We start from the raw sequence: 22,491 nt of genomic DNA on the forward strand, positions 1-22,491 counted from the left end.
CTAAAGCGTTTCAGCCGCAATTTGACGGCGGTAACGTGGAGCGAGAGTTCTATAATCTGTACACGGCGACTGGAAGACATTTGAAAGACTTACCTCTGTGCATTGATCGCGATGACTTTTTATCCGGCTATGCCCTGTACGTCTTCAACCTGGCGGCGAGTGACGACTCTGCTGCTCTTTCCGCGCTCACTAGCGGCAGCGTCCGATTGGAGATGAGGTTCCGAGCAGCATTGCCCCAAACCGTCACCTTAATTGTCTACGCGTGCTACGACTCCATTTTGGAAATAAATTCTAAACGCGAGGTGTTATTGGATTATTACTGATAGAGGATGAATGGCAAAGCACTGGAAACGCTTATGAAACGACTCCAAGGCAAGTTATTCGGCGGTGTTTATGCTTCGGATGAACTAGCTTATTTAAACCCCGCGTCAACAACATTTTATATTGTGAATACACACCCGCGAAGCCGACCCGGAGAACACTGGCTGGCATTAACGATGGAGTCGAACGGGACAGCTACTTTTTTTGACGCTTACGGATATTCACCAGATTTCAATTACTATCCACACACCATCATGTCTTTATGTTAATACGTGATAACGGGTACAGCGCGTTTTCTTTGTTGAGTGCAGCTGCGTGGCCGAGGGCTATGGCCGGCGAGACGGCGACTCTCTTCACGAAGAGGGAGGCGCTTAATATCCTCAATTTGTGATCGGACCCGGCTGGAGCCATGAGACAAAAGTCATCGTTTGCTTTAATAAGTTTGATGCGCAAATCCACATTGTTTAGTAAGAGACGTTCACAAAATAATATATCCGCATGCAGAGGTCCGATGACTTGAAAGGGTCTCGAACCCACAACGCGCTGGGCGCGTTTAACTAGCCCTTCGTTCACATTTTCCCCCTCGAGAGCAGTGGACTCCATCTGGCCGCGCGTGTCTTTATGGAACATCGACGCTGTAAATTGACTTTTCAAAGTCGAATCAGAAAAATTTAATAAAGTTTCTATGATAGCTCGGTATGGATGCGTGGCACTCGATTGAGAGATAAGACGGTCGCCGAGCGTGACATCTACTTGTGAAAAAATACTGTTTAGTGGATAATTAATTATGCCGACGCGCTCCTGCGCGGGTAGGTCTGATCCATCGGCGCGCGTAACCTTTAATTGTAGCTGAAGCAATGTGTCAGCCAAATCCAAATACTTTGAGCCATCCCCTGGAATAAAAAACTCAATAGGGCCTCCTTCGGTGAGAGCTGATATTGGTAGCATTTCGACATAATGGCTATGGTCGATGGATAATTGCGTTAATGGTGGGCTAAACAAATCCAGCTCGGCCATGCTGCATTCTTGAGACCGGTGGTGGATCAGCGCCATTTCGTGTCAGAGTGAATTAGGAAAAGATATCCAAGTTGCTTCTTCTACGCTTTGTTCTGGAGACTGTTCTCCTCCTAGACACGCTGCGTCGCTTTTTACGCTGCTTCTGACGACCCCGCCCCTTTCTGACGAGTCTTTGCGTAGGTCTTCTTACAGGCCTGCGTGCTAGGACCATTAAGCCGGATCCTTGTTGTGAGGACACCTTGTTATTGTTTTTAAATCGTTCCACGACACGCCCAGCTACGTCCGACGCTATGTTTTTAGCTGCTGTCTGTAGATGAGGCTTAGCCATGCTGAAACCTCTCCTGAGTAGCGGGCTTACAAAACGGAACAGTTTGGCGAAGATGGAACCCAACCCCCGGCCATATTGAACAGGTGTACCGTGGAATCCTGGTAGAGCGCCCCCTGCCTGAGTCTCATAGTATTCCACAAATCGATGGAGATCCGGGTGTGTCTCTAGCATTACCATCTTTTTAAAAAACGGGGTCTGAAATGTAGTGTGACGATAACTTTTCCGTGTTTAAACTCCACAGGTTTGTTCTGGTCTGTCTTGACCTCGATCGAGATGTCCTCAATATGCTTCCTGTTAACTGGCATGTAATAAACTGGGTTAAAGCTATTAAACACTGTTTCTTTGGGCGCCCCTGTCACTGTGATTGTCCTTAGTAGCGGAGCCAGTACGTCACCGACCAGTTGGTGTTGAATAACATCGGTATAAAGAAAAAAATGTGAAAGCCCCGCACTTATATCCGCGGGGTGCGGAGCCTGAGTGCCCCGGGTGTCGCAGGTGTACCATACACCTGCATCTAGACCTAAAATATGTGTCAACGGCGGATTAAAGCGTATTTTGTAGTCCCCTGTTCCTTGAAAAAAAAATCGACTTGTCAGCGAGTTGTAGAGAAAACGTATGTGGTTTTCACATCTTTTGTACAAGGCAGCTTGTATGGCCTTGGTAATTTTATCAGGTGAATCATAATACCCCTCAGGAATCTGTAGACTTGTGACAGAATATTCTCTGCGCTCCGTCGCGCTCCCCTTAGAAGCCTCATCACACTTCAAGTGTATGACGTCAAAAGTAGTCCGGTTTTCTGGAACGTTTAGCCAAGTATGTGGGTATGACAGTTCAGCCAGCCCGACCTCCCAGTCGCCTTGTAGATCGAGGTGTTGTGCCAAGCTTACTCTGAATTGAGCTATCGAATTGTCTGAAAAGACTTGGGAGCTGGCGTTGGAAGGCAGGGTGATGTAAAACCCGTCCGTTAAGCTCGGATTCATAGCTTGAATGAGAATAACCCTGATAGTTTATTTGCTTTTATATGTCAATGACCTGGCTCGAAGGCAACCACGTGTCAAATTTGGCTGGGTAACCTTTAAAGCGGATTAGAAATTGTTCAACCCCGCCCACTTTGCGTTTCTTCAATATTTTGTCAACTTTGTACAAATAGTCTTTTGCTAACTTCACTTTCTGGAGTTCTGCTTCGTAAAACGTTCCTCCTATCACCTCGTTGGCGCTATCTTTTAGTCTGTAGACGGGGTGTTTTCTACGCAGGCATTCCACCACGGTAAAGACCTCATCAGAATAGCTCTGTTCATATTTCTTATCAAATACTCCACGCAATTTTGACACTCTAACAAAGTCACCTACTTTGAATTTCATTGGCCGACGTCTTCGCGGGCATATGAACCCGTCGTACAAGTTACGAAACACCTGTTGCGCTGTCTCTGCGTTAACCTGGTTGGGCCTCATTTTAATACTAGAGTGATAGCTGTCATTGTAGCTAGCCACTAGATCCTGGACAATGTCAATGTAACGATGAGTGTTTTTAAATGTGAAATATCTCCACATGCGAGTTTTAAGAGTTCTGTTGAATCTCTCAACCACTGAAGCCTTCTTATCTGATGCCGTCGCGAAATGTGTAATTTTATGTTGTTTCATCAACTTTTGGAAGCTTTTGTTAAAAAATTCTTTACCGGCGTCAGTTTGTATTTTTTTTGGAACACCGCTCTGCGATAGAACAGCTTTAAATGCGTTGGTCACCTCGATAGCTGTCTTATTTTTCAAAACTTGTACATAGGCCTTTTTAGAAAAAATATCAATGACTGTCAATAGAAATTTAAACTGATCATTAAACTCTGATAAGCTATTCATATCACAAAGATCTGCCTGGAATTGTGAAAGTGGGGCTGACACAAAAACTTTATTCGTGGGGAATGTAATTCTGGCTGGTTTATGTAGGGTGTAAGCATCTTCACCGGACAAAAAATTGATAACTGTATCACGTTTTATTTTTTTCCCCGTTTCATCTTGCACCCCCTGGCGCAGTCTGGCCACACCCCCGAGACTCGCAGGGTGACCTACATCGTAGTAAATCTCTTTCATACGCCTCTTCAAGGCCATGATGGTGAATGAACCAGATCTGTGAAGCTGTATGTTTTTATGCAAAATGGGAAATAATGTACTGACAAGTCTTTTTTTTTTATTTTTATTTTTTTTTAATTTTTTTTTTTTTTTTTTTTTTATTGCACACATGTTGTTAGGTACAAAATACATTTCAGCATGACACCTTTATACAAAGGAATACAAATTATTTGTGAATGGTCTTTGAGATCTTGGTCAGGATCTGTGATGGAATTCTTTTTTTCATAACACATTCAAAAGCATCCAGTTCTGACATTATATCGACAGGGTGGTTGTTGTCTAAACAAAATTTGACGGCATCAACAAACAAGGCAATCATCGTCATCGTCCTACCTACAGAGGGGACGTCCCCCCAAGTTTGTAATAGATTGTCACAGGTCTCTGCTAGACGTGCTTTGGCTGTACACGTAAATATACTCAGTAAAACCACGTACTTCACAAAACCGGTCCATCGCATATTAAATAGCATGGCTGAAAAAGGTCTTGCCAAATCCAACAAATACATCAATACCTCCACATGATCATCTATGGCAGTGTCACGGTTGTAACGAATGGTCCTGTGTAAAATATCCTTCCAATCATACTTTGTGGAAGCCTCCTGCTGGCAGCGCGTGGTATCCCACGCTTCAGATCTCTTTATCGGTGCTTTCACAGCCCCCACCTCCACCTCCTCCTCCTCCTTCTCCTCCTCCTTCTCCAGCAGACGTGAGCTGCGGCTACCCATGTTTCTCCTTCTTCCTCAAAGTCCAAAGTAAATCTGATCCAAACTCTGTTTAAGATCAGGTGTAAATGAGTCCTTGTTTACTGCTTCCAATGTCTTAAAAATAAAGTCAGCCCGTTGGAGCTCGAGTAGAATGATCTCGGCCGCCGCTTCGACTTTTTTGCGACCAATTGCACAGCCGTGGAGTCTCAACATGTATTGTATACTGGGAATAAACTCTGGCTTGTACAGACGTTGGATCACGAGACGAAACTGAATGCCTAGGTAGTACTCTTCCGGGATGTATAAGCAAGAGTGTTGCTCTTGACTCGGGTGGCCGACTCTACACCCATAACAATCTTGTTTAATAAAGCTAGTTAGCACCCTTTCAAACAGGTAGAATATGGTATTTTTAATACAATCATATTCATCGGGGGTCAACCAACCTTCTCTAATTTCCCGGAAAAATACTCCAGCCCAACGGGGTGTTCTAGCCTTCTTTAGAGAATGATAGGGTGTGTCAACCACCACGTAGTCCTCAGAATTTGTGGAGGACTCGTCAATCTCGGCAGGTTTCTCGGGAGGGGAGGGGTTCACAGTGATCCGGGGAGATGGTGGTGACGTATCCTTTTCCTTTGGGAAGATCGGTGATGCCGGTGACGCGGGCGGCCTGGGGTCCTCCGACGGGAACACAGGTGATACGCAGCCCCCTGTCAGCGCCGCTTCCAGACCTGCGCGCCTTTTTCCAAGTCTCACAGGGCGTGTGGGTGGGGGGTGCTCTTCAGGCCAAAAAGATGGTGAACCAGGCATGGTCACTGCAGCGTTTGACCCCCCACCCTCAGGCTCGGTGGCACGGTGGCTAATGGCGACCTCTGGACCGTTAAAAACCGAAGGCGCTGTAGATGGTGTAACAACGCCATCCTCAAAGGGAGTCCATGTTGTTTGTATGCGTCTCAGCGTGCGTGCTTCCATCTCCACAGGTCTCTGCTCAGAAGGTGATGTGATTGGCTCTCTCGTGGTTACTTGGTATACTCACAGTCAGGCTGTGGCCGTTTATAAAAACTGTTGAGGTGGGCGGGTCTGTAGGTGGGTCTTTTTCTCAGGGGGCCTGGTTTAAACATACGTCAGCGTTTTTTTCACACCTATAATGTTATGCCACAACCTCGCATTTTGGAAAAGGGCGGAGATTCGTGTCGCATACCGGCCCATGGTAGCACTCCAGTCAGATAGAGGCAATGATAGGATGGGTTCAAATACACCGCATTCGCTGCTAAACGAATCCAGTTGGAAATCCAAATCGCCGTGGTCAATGGCTTCGCCATCCTCCTTGTCCAACTCAGGCTGCTGAGTGATCATCACACGGAAAAACCAACGCCCGCCATTGGAGGATCTGGATAGCCATACAAAACTCAAGTCGTCCCAACCCTCAGCTGAGTTCATGGAATTCTCCACTACCCCAGGTATGACATCACACAACACACCCCAATCATTTGAATTTACGTTGGCTGTTTCTGAAGACACCATCTGGCCATCCTCCCCCTCACGCCGTGAAAAAAAGCGTAACTCTCCCATAGCATAGTTGAATTTGAAGCCCCACGAACCTGTGTCAGAAATGGGCTTCTCCACTGACAACTCCTCGTTTGGGGGTCGTTGTACACGGCGTAGGTACATCTGAGTCTTGCGTGGGGCTTCTCCATTCACGTTAGGACGCCCACGGGTAATATTCACACATGTCTCGTTGATCATGGTCGGTCCTGTCCTCACGTTGAAAAGACTTTTAAAACTTTTAGCTCAACAAAACTGTGAAAGCCTGGGAAATTTGGTCCACAGCCGGGGAGGAAAGATGCTTCGCAGCGCGCTCTTAAGGTAGGCTAACCAGAAATGACTTTTTAACATTGCATGGCTAAACTAACCTAATCGCTGGGACCTCCCCACGCCGATCACGTGGTCCAACATAGGTGGGGCTGTCTGGACATGTCTCAACTATTCTTCTCATCAAAGACGGCCCCGCAACACCTGCATGGCGGACCCCTACTGACCGCAGACGCAGTGTCTCACCACGAACACACAGCCCACATCCTCCTAAACCCCATCGCCACGTTGGGAGACCCCAAATAACAAAAGACTACCAGACACCCTGGCGCCTCAGCTCCACAGGTTTCCTCTCACACCTACACGCGAACCAGACTTCAGAGACACCCAATAACCATAGTTCTTTTACTGGTGTCAAAAGGAACACCTAACAATACCATATTTTTGACTGTTGCACAAAAGGGACGTTGATTACGTCATCCATCAAAAGGGCATTTGCATAAATGACAGGAGCTGAATCATATTATTTTTTTCATGTAGACATGGTTTAAGACAATCTCCTGCAGTTCAAACCGAGCATCAGTATGGGGAAGAAAGGTGATTTGAGTGACTTTGAACGTGGCATGGTTGTTGGTGCCAGAAGGGCTGGTCTGAGTATTTCAGAAACTGCTGATCTCCTGGGATTTTCACACACAACCATCTCTAGGGTTTACATAGAATTGTCCGAAAAAGAAAAAATATCCAGGGAGCGGCAGTTCTGTGGGCGGAAATGCCTTGTTGATGCCAGAGGTCAGAGGAGAATGGCCAGGCTGGTTTGAGCTGATAAAAAGGCAACTGTGACTCAAATAACCACCCGTTACAACCGAGGTAGGCAGAAGAGCATCTCTGAACGCACAGTACGTCGAACTTTGTGGCAGATGGGCTACAGCAGCAGAAGACCACACCGGGTGCCACTCCTTTCAGCTAAGAACAGGAAACTGAGACTACAATTTGCACAAGCTCATCGAAATTGGACAATAGAAGATTGGAAAAACGTTGCCTGGTCTGAGTCTCGATTTCTGCTGCGACATTCGGATAGTAGGGTCAGAATTTGGCATCAACAACATGAAACCATGGATCCATCCTGCCTTGTATCAACGGTTCAGGCTGGTGGTTGTGGTGTAATGCTGTGGGGAATATTTTCTTGCCACTCATTGGGCCCCTTGGTACCAATCGAGCATCGTTGGAATGCCACAGTCTACCTGAGTTGTTGCTGACCATGTCCATCCCTTTATGACCGCAATGTACCCAACTTCTGATGGCTACTTTCAGCAGGATAATGCGCCATGTCATAAAGCTGGAATCGTTTCAGACTGGTTTCTTGCACATGACAATGAGTTCACTGTACTCAAATGGCCTCCACAGTCACCACATCTCAATCCAATAGAGCATCTTTGGGATTTGGTGGAACGGGAGAGTCGCATCATGGATGTGCAGCTGACAAATCTGCACCAAATGTGTGATGTCATCATGTCAATATGGACCAAACTCTCTGAGGAATGCTTCCAGCACCTTGTTGAATCTATGCCACGAAGAATGGAGGCAGTTCTGAAGGCAAAAGGGGGTCCAACCCGTTACTAGCATGGTGTACCTAATAAAGTAGCCGGTGAGTGTAAATCAACAGTATGAGCTCATGTTGCAATTCACTCTCCTCCCCCTAGAGGGAGCACTCCGCGATGAAGGCTATTAAATCAAGGACGTTGACTCTTCAAAAATAGAAAACCTAAGTGCCTCACAGACTGTCAGGGTGCTACAACATCACTACAAATATGCCTCCCACCTCTCCCCCCTCACAGTGAGTCACTTTTTTAGTCAGTCACCCACTCACAATTGCAGCCAGACAAGGTTAAACTTTGTGTGCTGGGTGTGTGTTTTTGTGTTTACTTTGTTCGTGGCTCTGCTGCTGTAAATTACTCAAGGTCACTTCCTCATCATCTTTGTCCTTTAAACTAAGTTCTGTACCCCCTCCCTTCTTCATTTTTGCTCCTATTCCTTGATTTGATTTCCTTCCCCTTCTTGCACTCCAGTGCTCCATCCTTCTCCTCTGCTCTATCTTCCCTCCTTGTAATTAGCTGGTGTAATTGCTGTAGTAAATCTTTTTCTGCTTTCCCAATGAGACTGGCTGATATAGGACTGATTTAATAAGGACACCCTTGCAGCTCACCTCACCCCGTGTACGTGTGTGTGTGTATGTGTGTCCACACTAGTGCATGCACGTGTGTGTTATTTGGAATGAGGATTTATGGGCTTTTTGTGTGGTTTCAGCAAGTGCGATTTCAAGTTCAAGGTGGTGTTGTATTGGTACATCAACCCCAGCTGCCCTTATCAGCAATGTGACCTGCGTATTCTGTTAGTGTGTATTTTTGTGTTCACATGCGTGTCATCAGTAATGCTGTTTTGTGCGTCATTGCTGAGGACCTTCATGGCCAGAAGAGCAGAGAGGTCACCACAGCCCTGAGAGAACAACACACTCACATTGTCCAATTCGTGTCCCCCTATATTCTCCATCCCAAATGCCCTTTCCTCCTCTTTTTTTTTTTTTTTTTTTTTTTTTACACCAGCATACTTTTTCCCTACACATTTTTCTCACACACAACTTTGATGATGGAAGAGATTGAGGGTGTAGGTAATAAATATTCTGTCGTGTAGGAAGTGGGAGATTTGCAGCATCTATTGACAGTACATGAATATGTCCACTGGAGGGCACTGTGGCTCCATCGTTGAACAGCCAGCTACACTGACTGTGCCTGACTTTTTGTCTCCAGTAGTCACTTTTCTATCAAAGAAACGCATATAGTAGTGCTTTTTTCCCCCCTTAATCTTCGAACACACAAAAAAAGTGCACTTTTGACCATCAAAAAAGTCCTAAAATGACACTTTAACATCAATTTATTGTTAAATGCTCAGAGTAGCGTGCTTTTTTTCTGTTTTGAAAAGAAATTAGATTAAAGGCATGTTTCCAGAGTGTCCTATTTGTTTCATTAGTCCACAAAAATCCTTTCAATTTAAAAATTTAGCTTTTTTTGTACAAATATTGCTGTGTATTTATAATGCAATTAATGGAGATTAATTACGAGGCCTCTAAATAGATTTTTTTCCCCCTAGTGCTAATGTGTATATATATGTATATATATATAAAAATTGCATTAAAAATTTTTTGGAAATACTAATTTTTCAGTGAATTATTATACATGACATCAACCATATAGAGATAAATACATGATTAATACCTTTGTGCGCACCTAGATGACTATGATTTGTATTTTTTTTTTTTTCTGTCAAGCATCTAAATGAGAGCAATTATGAATTTTAAAATGTCAATTTTTTTTACTCAATGACTTCTCCAAGCCAAGTTTATTCATGAGTGGGTGAAGGCTATGATATTAAACCGAAATGGTGTAGTTACCCCTTGATATTACTTAATTTTATTTTTCTTTGTATATTTTGTTATTTAATATATATGTATAACTCAAATGTGAGGATAACATTTTAGTGGATATATTATACTCAACTGTAGTTACACTCTACATGCGCCAGGGGAGCGCAAGTGAGTACAGTCTTAGCCCCTCCCATAAGACTTCCCCCTAAGCGCTGGCCCTCCCACATCCTGCCCCCATGCCCCCTCCCCTCTGCCCCACCCTGCCATCTGGTCCTTTTCACACAATTACGCGTACACACGCACACACCAACACAATCCAGTCTTTTCTTCCTGTTTCCTTTCATGGAGAAAAACAGGATGAAGGCCCTCTTTCAGGCCACAGTTACCTTGGAAACCCCCCTATTCTTCTATCAAACACACTTAAATAGTGACACACATGCATACACTCCAACACACTTGTATAAAGTGACAGCATGTTGGACATTTAAAGTTTAAAGGAACTAAGACTACAGCTGTTCCCCTGTTGACGACACGCTTGTTTGCACAAAGAACGTGATGCCATGCTTTGCCTATTTCAGTCCTAAAGTTATCTTATTGTTCTCAAAAACACAAGTTTTTCTTTGTTCCCTTAAAAAAAAGTTGGCAAAACATTTGTGTCGTATTTCTGGAATGCTTTTTCCAATGAATCGCTCATCACACATACACATTTGTTGAAACTTAAAACCTTCTTCTCCGTCCCAGTTACGACAATCTCCAGGCCTGGAATGCTTTCAGAAATGGAAAAAAGTTATATAAGTGTTAAAGTTGTGTGTGGGGGTGGGGGTGTCTCCAATTGTGCCTCCAGAGGGCTCATGGAAAACCTTGTTTTGCGCCATTCAATAGAGCACATCATCTGAAAGCTTTTAGTCAGTTAAAAATAAACTGCATGCAGGCAACAGTGATGAAAAATCTCCTATCCTGTTTATCCAACTTTGTTTTTAATCTGCCCACTTTTTCCCTTTTGTTCACATAACACCAACACCACACTCTTTTCCTTTTAAGGATACAGGGAGAGAATTGAAGGGGGAGTGAGGGGCACACACTGATCTGCTGACTAACAGACTCCTCTTTGTCCAGACTCCCCCCCCCCCCCCCCCCCCTTCCCCACACGCACACACACACAAAATTACAGAGACCTCTGCATGACTTGACTCCTCGTGATTGTGCGCCCCCCCCCCCCTTCTACTTTCTGATAAATTCTATTAAAAGTCTAAGTGAGAAATTAAGAATTTAGTGGGTCTTTAATGTACAAATATGCCTGACTACACACACACGGACACCTTCCTGCCCCCCTTAAAATTTCCCCTCTCATCACTCAAAGCCAAGCAGCTGTTGGACAGACTCAAGAAGGGGGAGAAGGAAAAATGAGACATATTCAGTACTTGGTTCTAATAAAAGTATTTTTTACAATGTGTATTTCTACACATATTGTATATATTAGCCTCTAATGTGGTGGCGTTAGTATTTGTGTTTCTCATCCTATGTATTTAGCCTGCTCCTGTCCTCCCCCGCTATGATTAAGTGCAACGTGGCGCAGTGCTCCATAGCCGCCCCTAGAGGTGCCATAGGATTACAAATGGAAGCTGGCTGAGCAATGTGGATACCACAGAGCAGCCATTTTACAAACTGTATTACTCCAAACCCCCATTTCATGAATCAGTTGTGACGTAATCTCCTCTAGCTCCATTCCATTGGCTTGCAAGCAAGTGACATTGAAGCTGATGAAGCACATACACACATATGCATGCATGCTCCCTCGTCATGATTTACACATTAACCCTTTAACACCTAAGCCTATTTTGGCCGAATGTGCATGCATTTGATGTTGCCTTTATATTTCAAAGAAAAAAATGTTTACAATGGCCAAGTTGGGTCCCTTTTTTCAGGACACCTTGAACTTCATGTCTAAACAGTTGTTTTCTTCACTGACCAATTATAATCCACATTTTGGACCCAAAAAGACAAAAAAAAAATCCCAAAATCTTTTTTCAAAATTTGTAATGTTGATGTCCCATTGACAACCAAACATGCTCGATCAACCGTTTTGAAGCGTGATAATATTTATTCAACTTGTAAGGATAAACATTCAATAGAAAAAAATAAGATTGAATAGTTTGACAATTTAACACAAACCGCAGGTATGGTCATAGGCATTTTTTGCCTTTACACATACTATGGTCAAAACAGGTTATATACAGTGCAAAATAGTGAGAAAAAAGATTATATATAAATCATCTAACACACAAAGGGTTTGGAGGATTTTTTTGTGAAGTTAGGTGTTGTACCCATCACCTTATCAAAATTATATACGTACATGCAATCAAGCTTCTTGAACACACATCTACATAAAATTGAAAAGATTATAGCGAAGAAAAAATATATATACCATAGAAAAAAAGTGTTTTAAAAAATATTGACAAGTAGTTCAGTTCAATTCAAATTTTTCAGGCATGCGACTCAATAAAGTTTTTTTTTTTTTTTTTTTTTTGAGCACTCACTGAAGCTTCTTTTTTTTTTTTTTTTTTTAAATGGTGTTACACTTATATAGCGCTTTTCCACCTTTCAAGGCGCTCAAAGCGCTTTACACTATCTCACTTGAACAGGTCACGGAGCTGCGTCACATACAATGTCACACAGCCTACTCTTTCGCCGTTTGCGCGCTGCTGTCACCTCTACTCCCGAGACGCCGACTCATCCCAGGAATGCAACGACAAATACGGCTCATCTTATTCCTTGAGTTAATGAAATAATGCATTAGCTTGCGCTTAATGTAGTTTTAGATTGATTCTGCACGTTTCAAAGTCGCTCGCGCAAACCAACTGGCCGTTGCTTGCTTCGCATGCCTCCCTTTCATTAGTTGGCGCCTCGCTTTTAGGCGAAAATTTATTAAAAATGATCACATTCAGTTCGTCCTTCTTGACATCACTACGGCTCTTGGGAAGTGTAGTCTTTTGTGCTGCTTTCGGTTTTGAAAAAGGACAAGAAATGATGGAAATATGGAGATAGATACATGGTCCATGCAGCGTTTTAATGCATATTTATGAGTGCAATAAAAATATAAAATTCAAATGACATTATCTCCCGTTTTTCTTGGCCGATTGACTTAAAAAAAAAAAAAAAAACTGGTGTGGACATCAACTTCCGCACTTTCAAATGAGACCAACCAGCGGCACGTAGGTGACGTAATGACAGCGTGACGAAGCTTCAAAGACGATATGCGTAAACGCGTCGCTGCCGACACGTTCGGTGTTAAAGGGTTAACCTAGTGCATGACATGATTAAAAAGGTCTCCCAGCTTAACTGAATTGTTGGAGATTGTATGGCATGAATTGTCATGAGATTTATTTGCATTACACCGTGTGTGTCTTTAAAAAAGATTGTGGGCAGTATGCTCTTTGAAAGAATACATAAAAAAACAGTCACAGTGAAAAACAGAATGTAATAAATCGGTATTCTCATTGTGGGGTTGATGCAACCAAATTAAGTTGATTTTATTCAGTCATTTTGATTTTATTCTGTGTACTCTAAAGTGCTCCCAAGCATGACTGTCACTTCCTTTCTGAGTGCAAAAAAAAAAAAAAATCCTCACAGCTGTCCAGATATTTGTGTGTGCTTAAATATGTTGGTGTGTGTTTGTCTTCCGGATTTGGCTTCCAGCTCTTAGAGACATATAACACTACATCAGGGATAATGTAATGTTGATTTGAATATTTGATTTGTGATAGACAGACGTATAGTGCAATATGGAAATGATTAATATTAAGATTTCTAATATACTTACAATGTGACACATGGTTAATTGTTGATCTTCCATGCAGCTAGCGAAGCATGACACATACTGAGACTGCAGAATTTGTGTTCAAACTCATTTGCTAAAAGATGAGGAGTGGAGCTCATCAGGAGGCCTAAACTTGCGAACAAAAGATTTAAATAAATTCATGAAGGGTTTGCCACATTCATTTTGTTTTACAAGTGTCTCTCTGTAGCTTTCATCATCACACACTGTTGCAATGTTGTTGTTGTTATGGCAAAATTGCTGTCCAGAATCATTAAGGACATGTGATCATGGACTCTTGACACTCAATAACTCAACCATTACATTTCTTGGGTGCTTAGCTGTTATGAAGTAAGTCATTAAATTATAACATGAAAAAAACAGATATAGGCCATTTGCGCTGCATTTTAGATTAAAATTGTGATAACCAAAAATAATATTGTCTACATAGACATTAACCACCATCGGTGACATATACTTTTCGGCTGACCTTGAATCCAAATGACCTTGCTGCAGTACAGGCTTGACCTAGGGGGTGGTCTGTGGGGAATCCATGAACTTGTGTATCTTCAGGCCTATAATTTTTGTACACTCTGCACTAAATGACACATCCTTAGTCACAAATGTGACCTTGTCCAACCATGTTAACACAAAAGTGTTAGTCAAGTGTGAATGTGTCATAAAACGTACTGTATCTGCAAGCCTATTGCAAAAGTTAACGTGCCTCACAGGGAACAAATGTCCAAGCACATTTAGCAGGCCGCAGGGACTCCTTGCCCAATATTATCCTCTCACACCATGGTCTCGCACATATATGTCAGTTTTCCGTGTGCAGAGCTGATGGAAAAAGAAAACTCTGGTGATGGTTATACAATATGGTACGAGCAACATCAGTTTCTAAATCAAAACTATACTTATAAAAACTAAAATGATATCCAAACTTTCTGGTCCTACTTCGAAAAAGTAGGTGACCCCTGAATAGTCTGTGGCCACTCTTGGCAGCAATTACTGAACTCAATCAATTGTGAAATCTGGTGAAGACTAGGGATGGGAATCGAAATCCGATTCTAATTCCGAACCGGTTCCTTGCGTTTCGAGGCCTCGACATCACAATGAAAAAGCCTGAACGATTCCTAAAGACGCATATTGCGTCGTGACATGTCTTGTTGTCCAGACGCATCAAACTAGCATGGCGCCAAGAACCACCCGCTCCAAAGTTTGGCTACATTTCACCAGGAAAGAGGGTGAAAATGAAAGGTTACGATGGTTTAGCATGAGCATTGCAGCCGTAAACGTAACAATGACAGCACATAGGTTCAAACGCTCGAAAGCGTGTCTTCACTTCACGAGGAAAAATTACAACAAAACGACTTGCAGTCTTGCAAGGTGGAGATAACTGCATCGGGAGGGAAGGTGGAGATAACTGCATCGGGAGGGAATACGACTGCACTGTCCTCACCGAGACGCTAAGGCTTAGTCCTGGCTATACAGCTAGCTAAACTCCCAAATGAGGATACAAAAGACGTTGGTATAATTTGCTGACTTTATTCAACCATCACTTGAAGAGTGAAACTAAAAATAGAAATGAAAAAAAATCAATTTTGTCCCCAATAACAAACAGGTTTCCATCAACGTAAATCAGCGATGATTAGCTGCTAATACAGTGTTAACAAAACGGTCAGCATGCCTTCGCTAGCATTAGCACATCGTTCAACCACTACACAACTGGATTTAAGTGTCTGATCGCGAGTGGAAACACACAACAACACAAAAGATGATACATACAGGCCTTGCCTCTGTAGATATTTTACAAATATTAAAAAAGAACGTAGGCTCGTAGCAGTGTTTCCCCTCTCTCACTAACTCGCTCACTCGCTTGGATGCGGCATTTCTTCTTCGCGTGTAAGCGCGCTCTACTTCGCGTGAGCGCGTTCTTCTTCACGTGAGGAAGCGCAAGAGCGCCCCACTTGAGCGTGAAAGCGCCATAAAAACTAAAAGGCATGCATTTCAATATACTGGTAAATAATACACTTTAACAGGGGTCCCCAAACTACGGCCCACGGGCCGGATCCCCACATTTGGTCCGGCCCCTGAACAATACCAGAGAGCATTTTGAATTTTTTTTTTCCCTCAATAGTGCTATTTATTTTCTGGCCTTTTTCTGTGAAGAACTCAGAGAGGGTTATTTGGTTATTATCTATTTGATTAATAGTGTTGTTATTATTTATTATTATTATATTATATTATTATTTTTATTTTATTTACTTTTGTTCTGTGAAGAATCCAGAAAGGGTTATTTGATTGCGGCTTTCTGAAAATCAATAATTTTTTACATTTCGGCACTCCTGCAATCGTCACACTTTTTCTGTGTTCTGTTCAAACTGACCCCGGACCCTCATCAGTTAAAAGTTATGTGGCCCTCACAGGATAAAGTTTGGGGACCCATGCTTTAACCCATATTGGCAACGGCAGAAAAACGACCTATATGCCAATATATACCAATATTTTTTATTTCTATTTGAAAAATGTTTCAGTAAAATGTTACACATTCTTGTGCATTTGCCACTTATTGCCACAGTTAATATTGAGGCTTTGGGCCTCTTTTGACCTCGTTGTGAGTTTGTAAGGCTGTGATTTCTGATTAAACAAACTCGATGGCAATCAAAACGTTTGTTCTTCTTTTTCCCTAAATTAGAATCGATAAGAGAATCGATAAAGAATCGAATCCTTAAGCAATATCGATAATGGAATCGGAATCGTAAAAAGCCTATCAATTCCCATCCCTAGTAAAGACATTGTTTTCCATGGGGCCAAAATTCATCCACAGCAATCTTCATCACAGAATTATTTTAATGCTTTTGTGAGTTAATTTTTTCAAGTGTGAACTGCTCATTCAAGATCATACAATAGCATATTGGATATATGCACATATTGTTGGATTTATACCCAGACTTTTCTTGGCTATTGACAAATCTTGTTTTTTTGTAAAGTTAGTCAGAGGTGGACCTGCTCGCACAGTTGAGGGCATTGTCCTGCTTCCTAAGCAAGGAGTGGTTGAGCTCGAATTTGAGGGCATATACTGATGAACTTCTAAACGTTTAGTGGGCATGAGCTTCATAAGCCTTACTTTTAGGTTGGCGTGGCTCAGTTTTAGAGTACTTGTCCCTCAACCCAGAGGTCGTGAGTTCGATTCTCTGCCCTGATGAACTCGCATAAGTATCCTTGAGCAAGATACTGAACCCCACATTGCTTCTAGTGCTGCTGTGCTGCGGACAGTAGGTGGATGGCGATGAAGTGTAAAGCGCTTTGAGCGCCTTAAAGGTGGAAAAGCGCTATACAAGTATAACACCAGTTAGGCACACGGACACATGGTACCTTGTCTCATGTCCACATCACTTTGCTTTCATTTTACTTCATAACTTTTTTTTTTTCAGGAATCGTCCTTCAAAAAGGTCCTTTATATGATTTGATGTTCATTTCTCTTCTTGCTCTTTACTCACAGCCAAAAAGGAGCTTGAAGGTGCAGATGAGAAGAAGCAGTTGCAGAAAAAGAAAGTCAAGGAGCTGAAGGTCCTTGATTCCAAGTCTTCACAAAATTTGTGTAAGTCTTAACTGATTAAAAAACCTTACATAAGGAATAGATATTTGATAATGTACATATCACTTCAAATATACTGTAATTTAATGTAATTTTCCTAATGTTTTATATATTTTAATTAGTGCTGTCAAATGATTAAAAATTTTAATCTAGTTAATCATATGTCAACTGTGTGATTAATCATCATTAATCACATTTCCCTCGGGAGGAATAAAGTCGCTCTTCAGGGAAAAAAAATCTAGGAAAATACTATAATTGACTGAAAATTTGTTTTCAGATGAAATGTATGATATATGAATAAATTAATACTTAACCAAATAGTTTAAGAATTTTATTTAACAACTCAGCTCGTATAAAATAAAATAAATTGTCAGTATTATACAGAAAAGAGTTTAACAGATTAAAGTGCCACAGACTAACAATGTGGCTCAAGTACCATTTGGCATATTGCCCAAAATTAACTGCCAACTTAAAGAGCAGACAAGCACAATACAGTAACAATAGCTAGTGTTTCAAAAAATGTGTTAACAACTTGTCTGTTAAATTAAACATTTCACACAAATAAATGCAGCATTTGCAGTTTTACACTAAATGGCCTGAAAGCGGTTAGATTTTTAAAAAAATAATATAATAATTTGTCAATTTTCACACACTTAACTGAAAAACATTACACTAAAATGTGTGTAAAGGTGTTTAGAAACACTGCTTAAGTTAGCCAGTCATAACCTTTTTTTGTCCAGTGGTCTTCTGTCATTGCAACAAACGTAACTCTGGCTAGTTGCTCCACCTTCGTTGCCTTTTCATTTTCAAAAAGTTCATGAATTTTTGTGGCAATAGTTGCCCGTGAACGTGTTCTGTATGTTGGGTCGCCCGATGCTATCTGGATGAGATTTTCAAGGCTCTTGTCTTCGACTAAGTTAATGGGTCTACTACAGTCTCTGGATACCCATCTAGCGATGGCAGTAGTCAACCTACTTGTTGTCCTTTTGTTGACAAGTCCGAGTCCGCACTCTGCCAGTGTAGCTTGATGACTGCGGCTTGTTTTTGCGGTGTTAGCGTCATTGCGAACACTAGCGAAGATATGCTTTGCCCGAAGGTGGTACTTTCGGCTGGTTGTGCTTCGATGGAAGGACAGTTCATCACAGCAATATGCGCACACAACTTTTGTTTTATCCAGATTTCCATTAGGCAGCTTTTTAAAATGGAATTTGCCATGAAGCAGTCCTGGGTCATCATCCTCACTCATCGTGGCTGGCTGCATTTTGTCCTGCATTGCCGCGCGGAGAATGTAAACATCACCGCGTGGGACTACGGGAGGCAGTTGTGGCCAAACTTAGTGCGAGCGGTAAATTGCGTTATTTTTTTTAATGCGTTAATATTTCCAGATTAATCATGGTCGTTAACGAGTTATTGTTGACAGGCCTAATTTTAATACATGGAATTAACATAATTTCCTCAATTAAGAGCGCACCTGGCTACAAGCCGCAAAGCCCAATTTTCATCAATACCAGATTCAGAGTTTATTTGTCATTGTCAGGATAAAAATGAAATTCAGATTGGATTCCAACAACACTACATAGTCCGTACCCATCAAAAGTGCTTGGTGCAGAGCAGGATAAAGGTAAAGTGTCCCCAGAGCCCCCCACAATTCCCACTTTTAATAAATCATAAATATCAATAAATTTGCATAGCCATTCATGCCCCCCCCCCCACCCCCCTGCTCCCACAGTGGCAAGTGCAAAACGAATAATGATAATCATCCTCATGACCCCACAACAGCAGTTTCAGTGTACTTGTGAGTTCAGCAGTCTTATGGCCTGAGGGTACAGACTCTTTGCAAGTCTTTGAGTACAGCTGTTCATGGACCAGTACTTTCTACCTGAGGCAGGATGTTCTGCAGTCTGTTGAGACAGCATGTGTTGTAGATGGTGCTTATCTCTGGGAGGGGGCACCCAGTGATTTTCCCTGCTGTTTTTACCACACACTGGAGTGTCTGCTGGCCTGTTTTGGTGGAGCCTGAGTACCAAGCCAGAAATGCATATGTCAGAACGCTGCTGATGGCACAGCTGTACAAGTTCACAAGCAGCAGTCTGGGGATGTTGTGGCTCCTCAGCTCCCTCAGGTAGAAGAGCAATAGCCGGGTCCGTCCTCAGCAGACAACGACCTGTATAGCAAGCCACACACCACAAGTCTCACCCATCGTCTCTGAGGCAAATAATAATAAAATACACTTTACTTTGGCCTCTATATGCCTGCATTGGACAAAGTACTCTTAAAAATCCCCATTATAGGATATTTTCTTAACTCAGGACTAATGACTATCAGTGCTAGCATAGCAGCTTTGTTGTTGCTTACTGTGGCTATCCGTCCTCCTTAAATCTGTCAAAACACCCATGGCTAGCCTTAAACTGGTCTTTTGTAATGGCATCAATCATAGGACGGAGCCTTCATCGGCAGTAAACTCCTCTGAGTGCTCGTTGAAAATGGTTTATCGGCGCTAACATATCATCTTCTCGTCCTAGCAATATCCATATCCATCCTTTTCAAATGTTTTCCTTTTGTATCCTTATGCACCGGCACATGGTATCAGAGCTAGTTCTATACATCTATAAAATCTCTTTTTGAAGCGGTGGCAAGTTTGTAGCCTAGATGTCTAACACTCCATGGTTTGATATAAATGGTTCTTTTGTAATGCCACCAAAGGTCTTCTTTTGGCAACAATCTGGTATTTTACATTAAAAAATATTGCCTTCTCACACATGGATATTTCGGAACGCTACCACAAAGCTAACGATGCATTTGTGTTGGACCGCACAAGAGCTCGAGTGTTGTCAAATGGAACACTCGCACTAATTGTTTGAACCTGTGAACGCATACCATGTGGCAACGTCTTCATGACGCACCGGGCCACGGAGCAAAATTAAATGAGAATAAAATGTCCTGTTTAAAGCGATAAAAAAATTAAACTTGTTTATCCAAAGAATACATCTATAAATAAGCTGCTTGATTGTAAAAAACCCAGGGTTCAAATGGAGAGAAAAAGTAGCGGCTCGTCTGAAAATTACAGAAAATATTACACATGATGTATGTGAAGCATCGCAAAACTTATTGCTTAATATGTTGTAGGATATATTCCTATATACTGCAGTATATTTTTGTTTTGTAATTCTAAGGGAAGGAACAAACCAAAACACACAATACAACCTCATTGCCTTACAACCTTGACATGACATCATATACAATATCAACTTTTGTGCATGTTTTTAAACGTAGCCATTTTTCTTGGATCGTTCCGTCTTCCATATGAAGAAATCAAGAGTTGCATCCTGGAAGTTAATGAAAAGGTCCTCACAGAGTCCATGGTTCAGGTACATATTCTACTCTGCTCTATACAACTCGTTTTATGTATCTCTTCATATGTTATAAGCAAAGCATTGTATTTTTGTGTAGAACCTGATCAAACAGCTGCCTGCACCCGAGCAGCTAAGTGAACTGGCAGGGATGAAAGATGAATACGACGACTTAGCTGAGGCTGAACAGTTTGGAGTTGTGGTAAGCGGCCCGCAGTTTTTAAAAAGCACATCATTGTTGTTGTTTTTTACATACATTTATGCAAGTAGCCAAAGGCATGTGATGCAAAATGTGACATTCTGTAAAAAATTATAAACAACAGATAATGAAGTTCCACCATTGTTCATATAATAGTCACGCAAGTTGTTTAGCTTGCAAAACCAGACACATTTTGTCCTTTAAGTAACATATACTGTATATAGGAAATATCTATACTACCGTTCAAATTTTTTTCCTTTCAAATGATTTGCAAAATGACAAGGTTAGAAATAAGCATTTATATATACCAGTAGATATGGTATATATAAATGCCATAGGGGAGATTAGAAACTGTGGTGAAATTACTCCATCACAAACACTGAAACATGCAGAAGGCGCATTAGAGAAATTATTTCATTAATATTTAAAGACTTATATATATTGTTGTTCTTTTGTTTTATTCAGTGCTGTTAATCTTACTTTTAAAAAGTAATTACAGTTACAAATTACTTCTCCCAAAAAGTAATTGCGTTAGTAACCCAGTAACCTGAATGTAAGAGTATTACATAGTAACTGGTGCTAATTTTCATGTTTTTTTTTTTTCTCAAAAAAAAAAAAAGAAAAACAGCTCACACAATGTAAAGTTTAAAGGGTTTTTGGGACAATGTATAAAGTTTAAAGGGTTTTTGGGACCATTGGCCCTAGCCCAATTCTTAAACCCTAAACTTAACCAGACACAGGGGTATTGCGGATATTGCGATAACTACATAGTAACCTTTGCTATGTGTGGAAGTCATTTAATGATGCGAATCAACCGTTAAAGTTGTTAAAATTGCTCCAGTTATTGCATTAGTTCCCTTCCGTCTACTTTCGACATGTGTAAGTTTTAAAACTGTTTCATCATTTAAAGATAGGTTTAAGTTAAGTTTTGCCGATTTAGGAGCATTTTAGATAAAAAGTTACTTAAGCCCTTTTCACATACTCCGAAACACCGGGAATATTGCGGGACTTAACCGTACAGCAATTGTGTGTGAAAACAATTTCCCGTGTCGAGTGACATGGAGATTACGCTCACATTTCAGGGGTCGCGTCCTAGTATCATGTCCAGGACTTTCTCGGGAAGCGGTTTGCGTGAAAGCAGGCGTTAAATTCCTGGGATTCCAGCAGATGGCTGATGACTTTAATATCATGGCGGGCCGATCGTCACTTCCTCCCTCTTCGCAGTAAGACGAAAAGCGGTAAAAAAACGTCAGAATTATAAACATAGCAAGATGAAAATATCTAACTTAAACTGAAAACATAACGAAATTAAAAAGTCAATTATTACGTTCGGGGCGGGCCGGGGTTCTCTCTCGCTAACTTTTTAAAATAAATATATATTTATATATGTAAACTAAAACAATGTATGGATGTTAAACTAAGAAATACTTGTTATGAAATAAATAATTTGGATAAAAAAAGAGAAGGTGCAGTATGGTCATTGCCAGAGCGTGCTATGTGCCCTCTTTTTAAGAATCTTCCCCTTTGCAAGTCCGCAAAGCCGCATCTGTTTATTTATATTTACAAACTTTTCCAGCATTATTTCATTGAGTAAGAGCATTTTTTTTCTTGACAAACGAGAATTCATTAAAAAAGACAGACTTTAATGTACAGGCATGCATCGTCACAAATTTGATCACACAAAACGCAACCAGTCTGTTTTCCCAAGCAGCAAGCAGTGCTCTGTCCACGTCTGACTCGCGCATCCCTTCCCTTTCCTCTTGAGTCCTCACAAATAAAACATAGAATTTCGGGAGGTTTTTTCCGGGTT

General features: G+C 41.6%; 1 protein-coding gene across 1 annotated transcript in view; it reads left to right on the plus strand.

The window, feature by feature from the left end:
* The first annotated feature begins 6,333 nt into the window (after positions 1-6,333).
* LOC130923724 (protein diaphanous homolog 1) overlaps positions 6,334-22,491 on the plus strand; it is a 40,730-nt gene continuing 24,572 nt past the window's right edge. Inside the window, exons 1-7 of the mRNA XM_057849651.1 lie at positions 6,334-6,356; positions 6,449-6,589; positions 8,607-8,690; positions 11,251-11,318; positions 17,037-17,135; positions 20,406-20,500; positions 20,583-20,684. Coding sequence (XP_057705634.1) covers positions 6,334-6,356; positions 6,449-6,589; positions 8,607-8,690; positions 11,251-11,318; positions 17,037-17,135; positions 20,406-20,500; positions 20,583-20,684 — 612 coding nt within the window. The remainder of the gene's footprint in view (positions 6,357-6,448; positions 6,590-8,606; positions 8,691-11,250; positions 11,319-17,036; positions 17,136-20,405; positions 20,501-20,582; positions 20,685-22,491) is intronic.

The sequence above is a fragment of the Corythoichthys intestinalis genome, chromosome 11, assembly GCF_030265065.1.
Source record: "Corythoichthys intestinalis isolate RoL2023-P3 chromosome 11, ASM3026506v1, whole genome shotgun sequence".
Classification (NCBI taxonomy): domain Eukaryota; kingdom Metazoa; phylum Chordata; class Actinopteri; order Syngnathiformes; family Syngnathidae; genus Corythoichthys; species Corythoichthys intestinalis.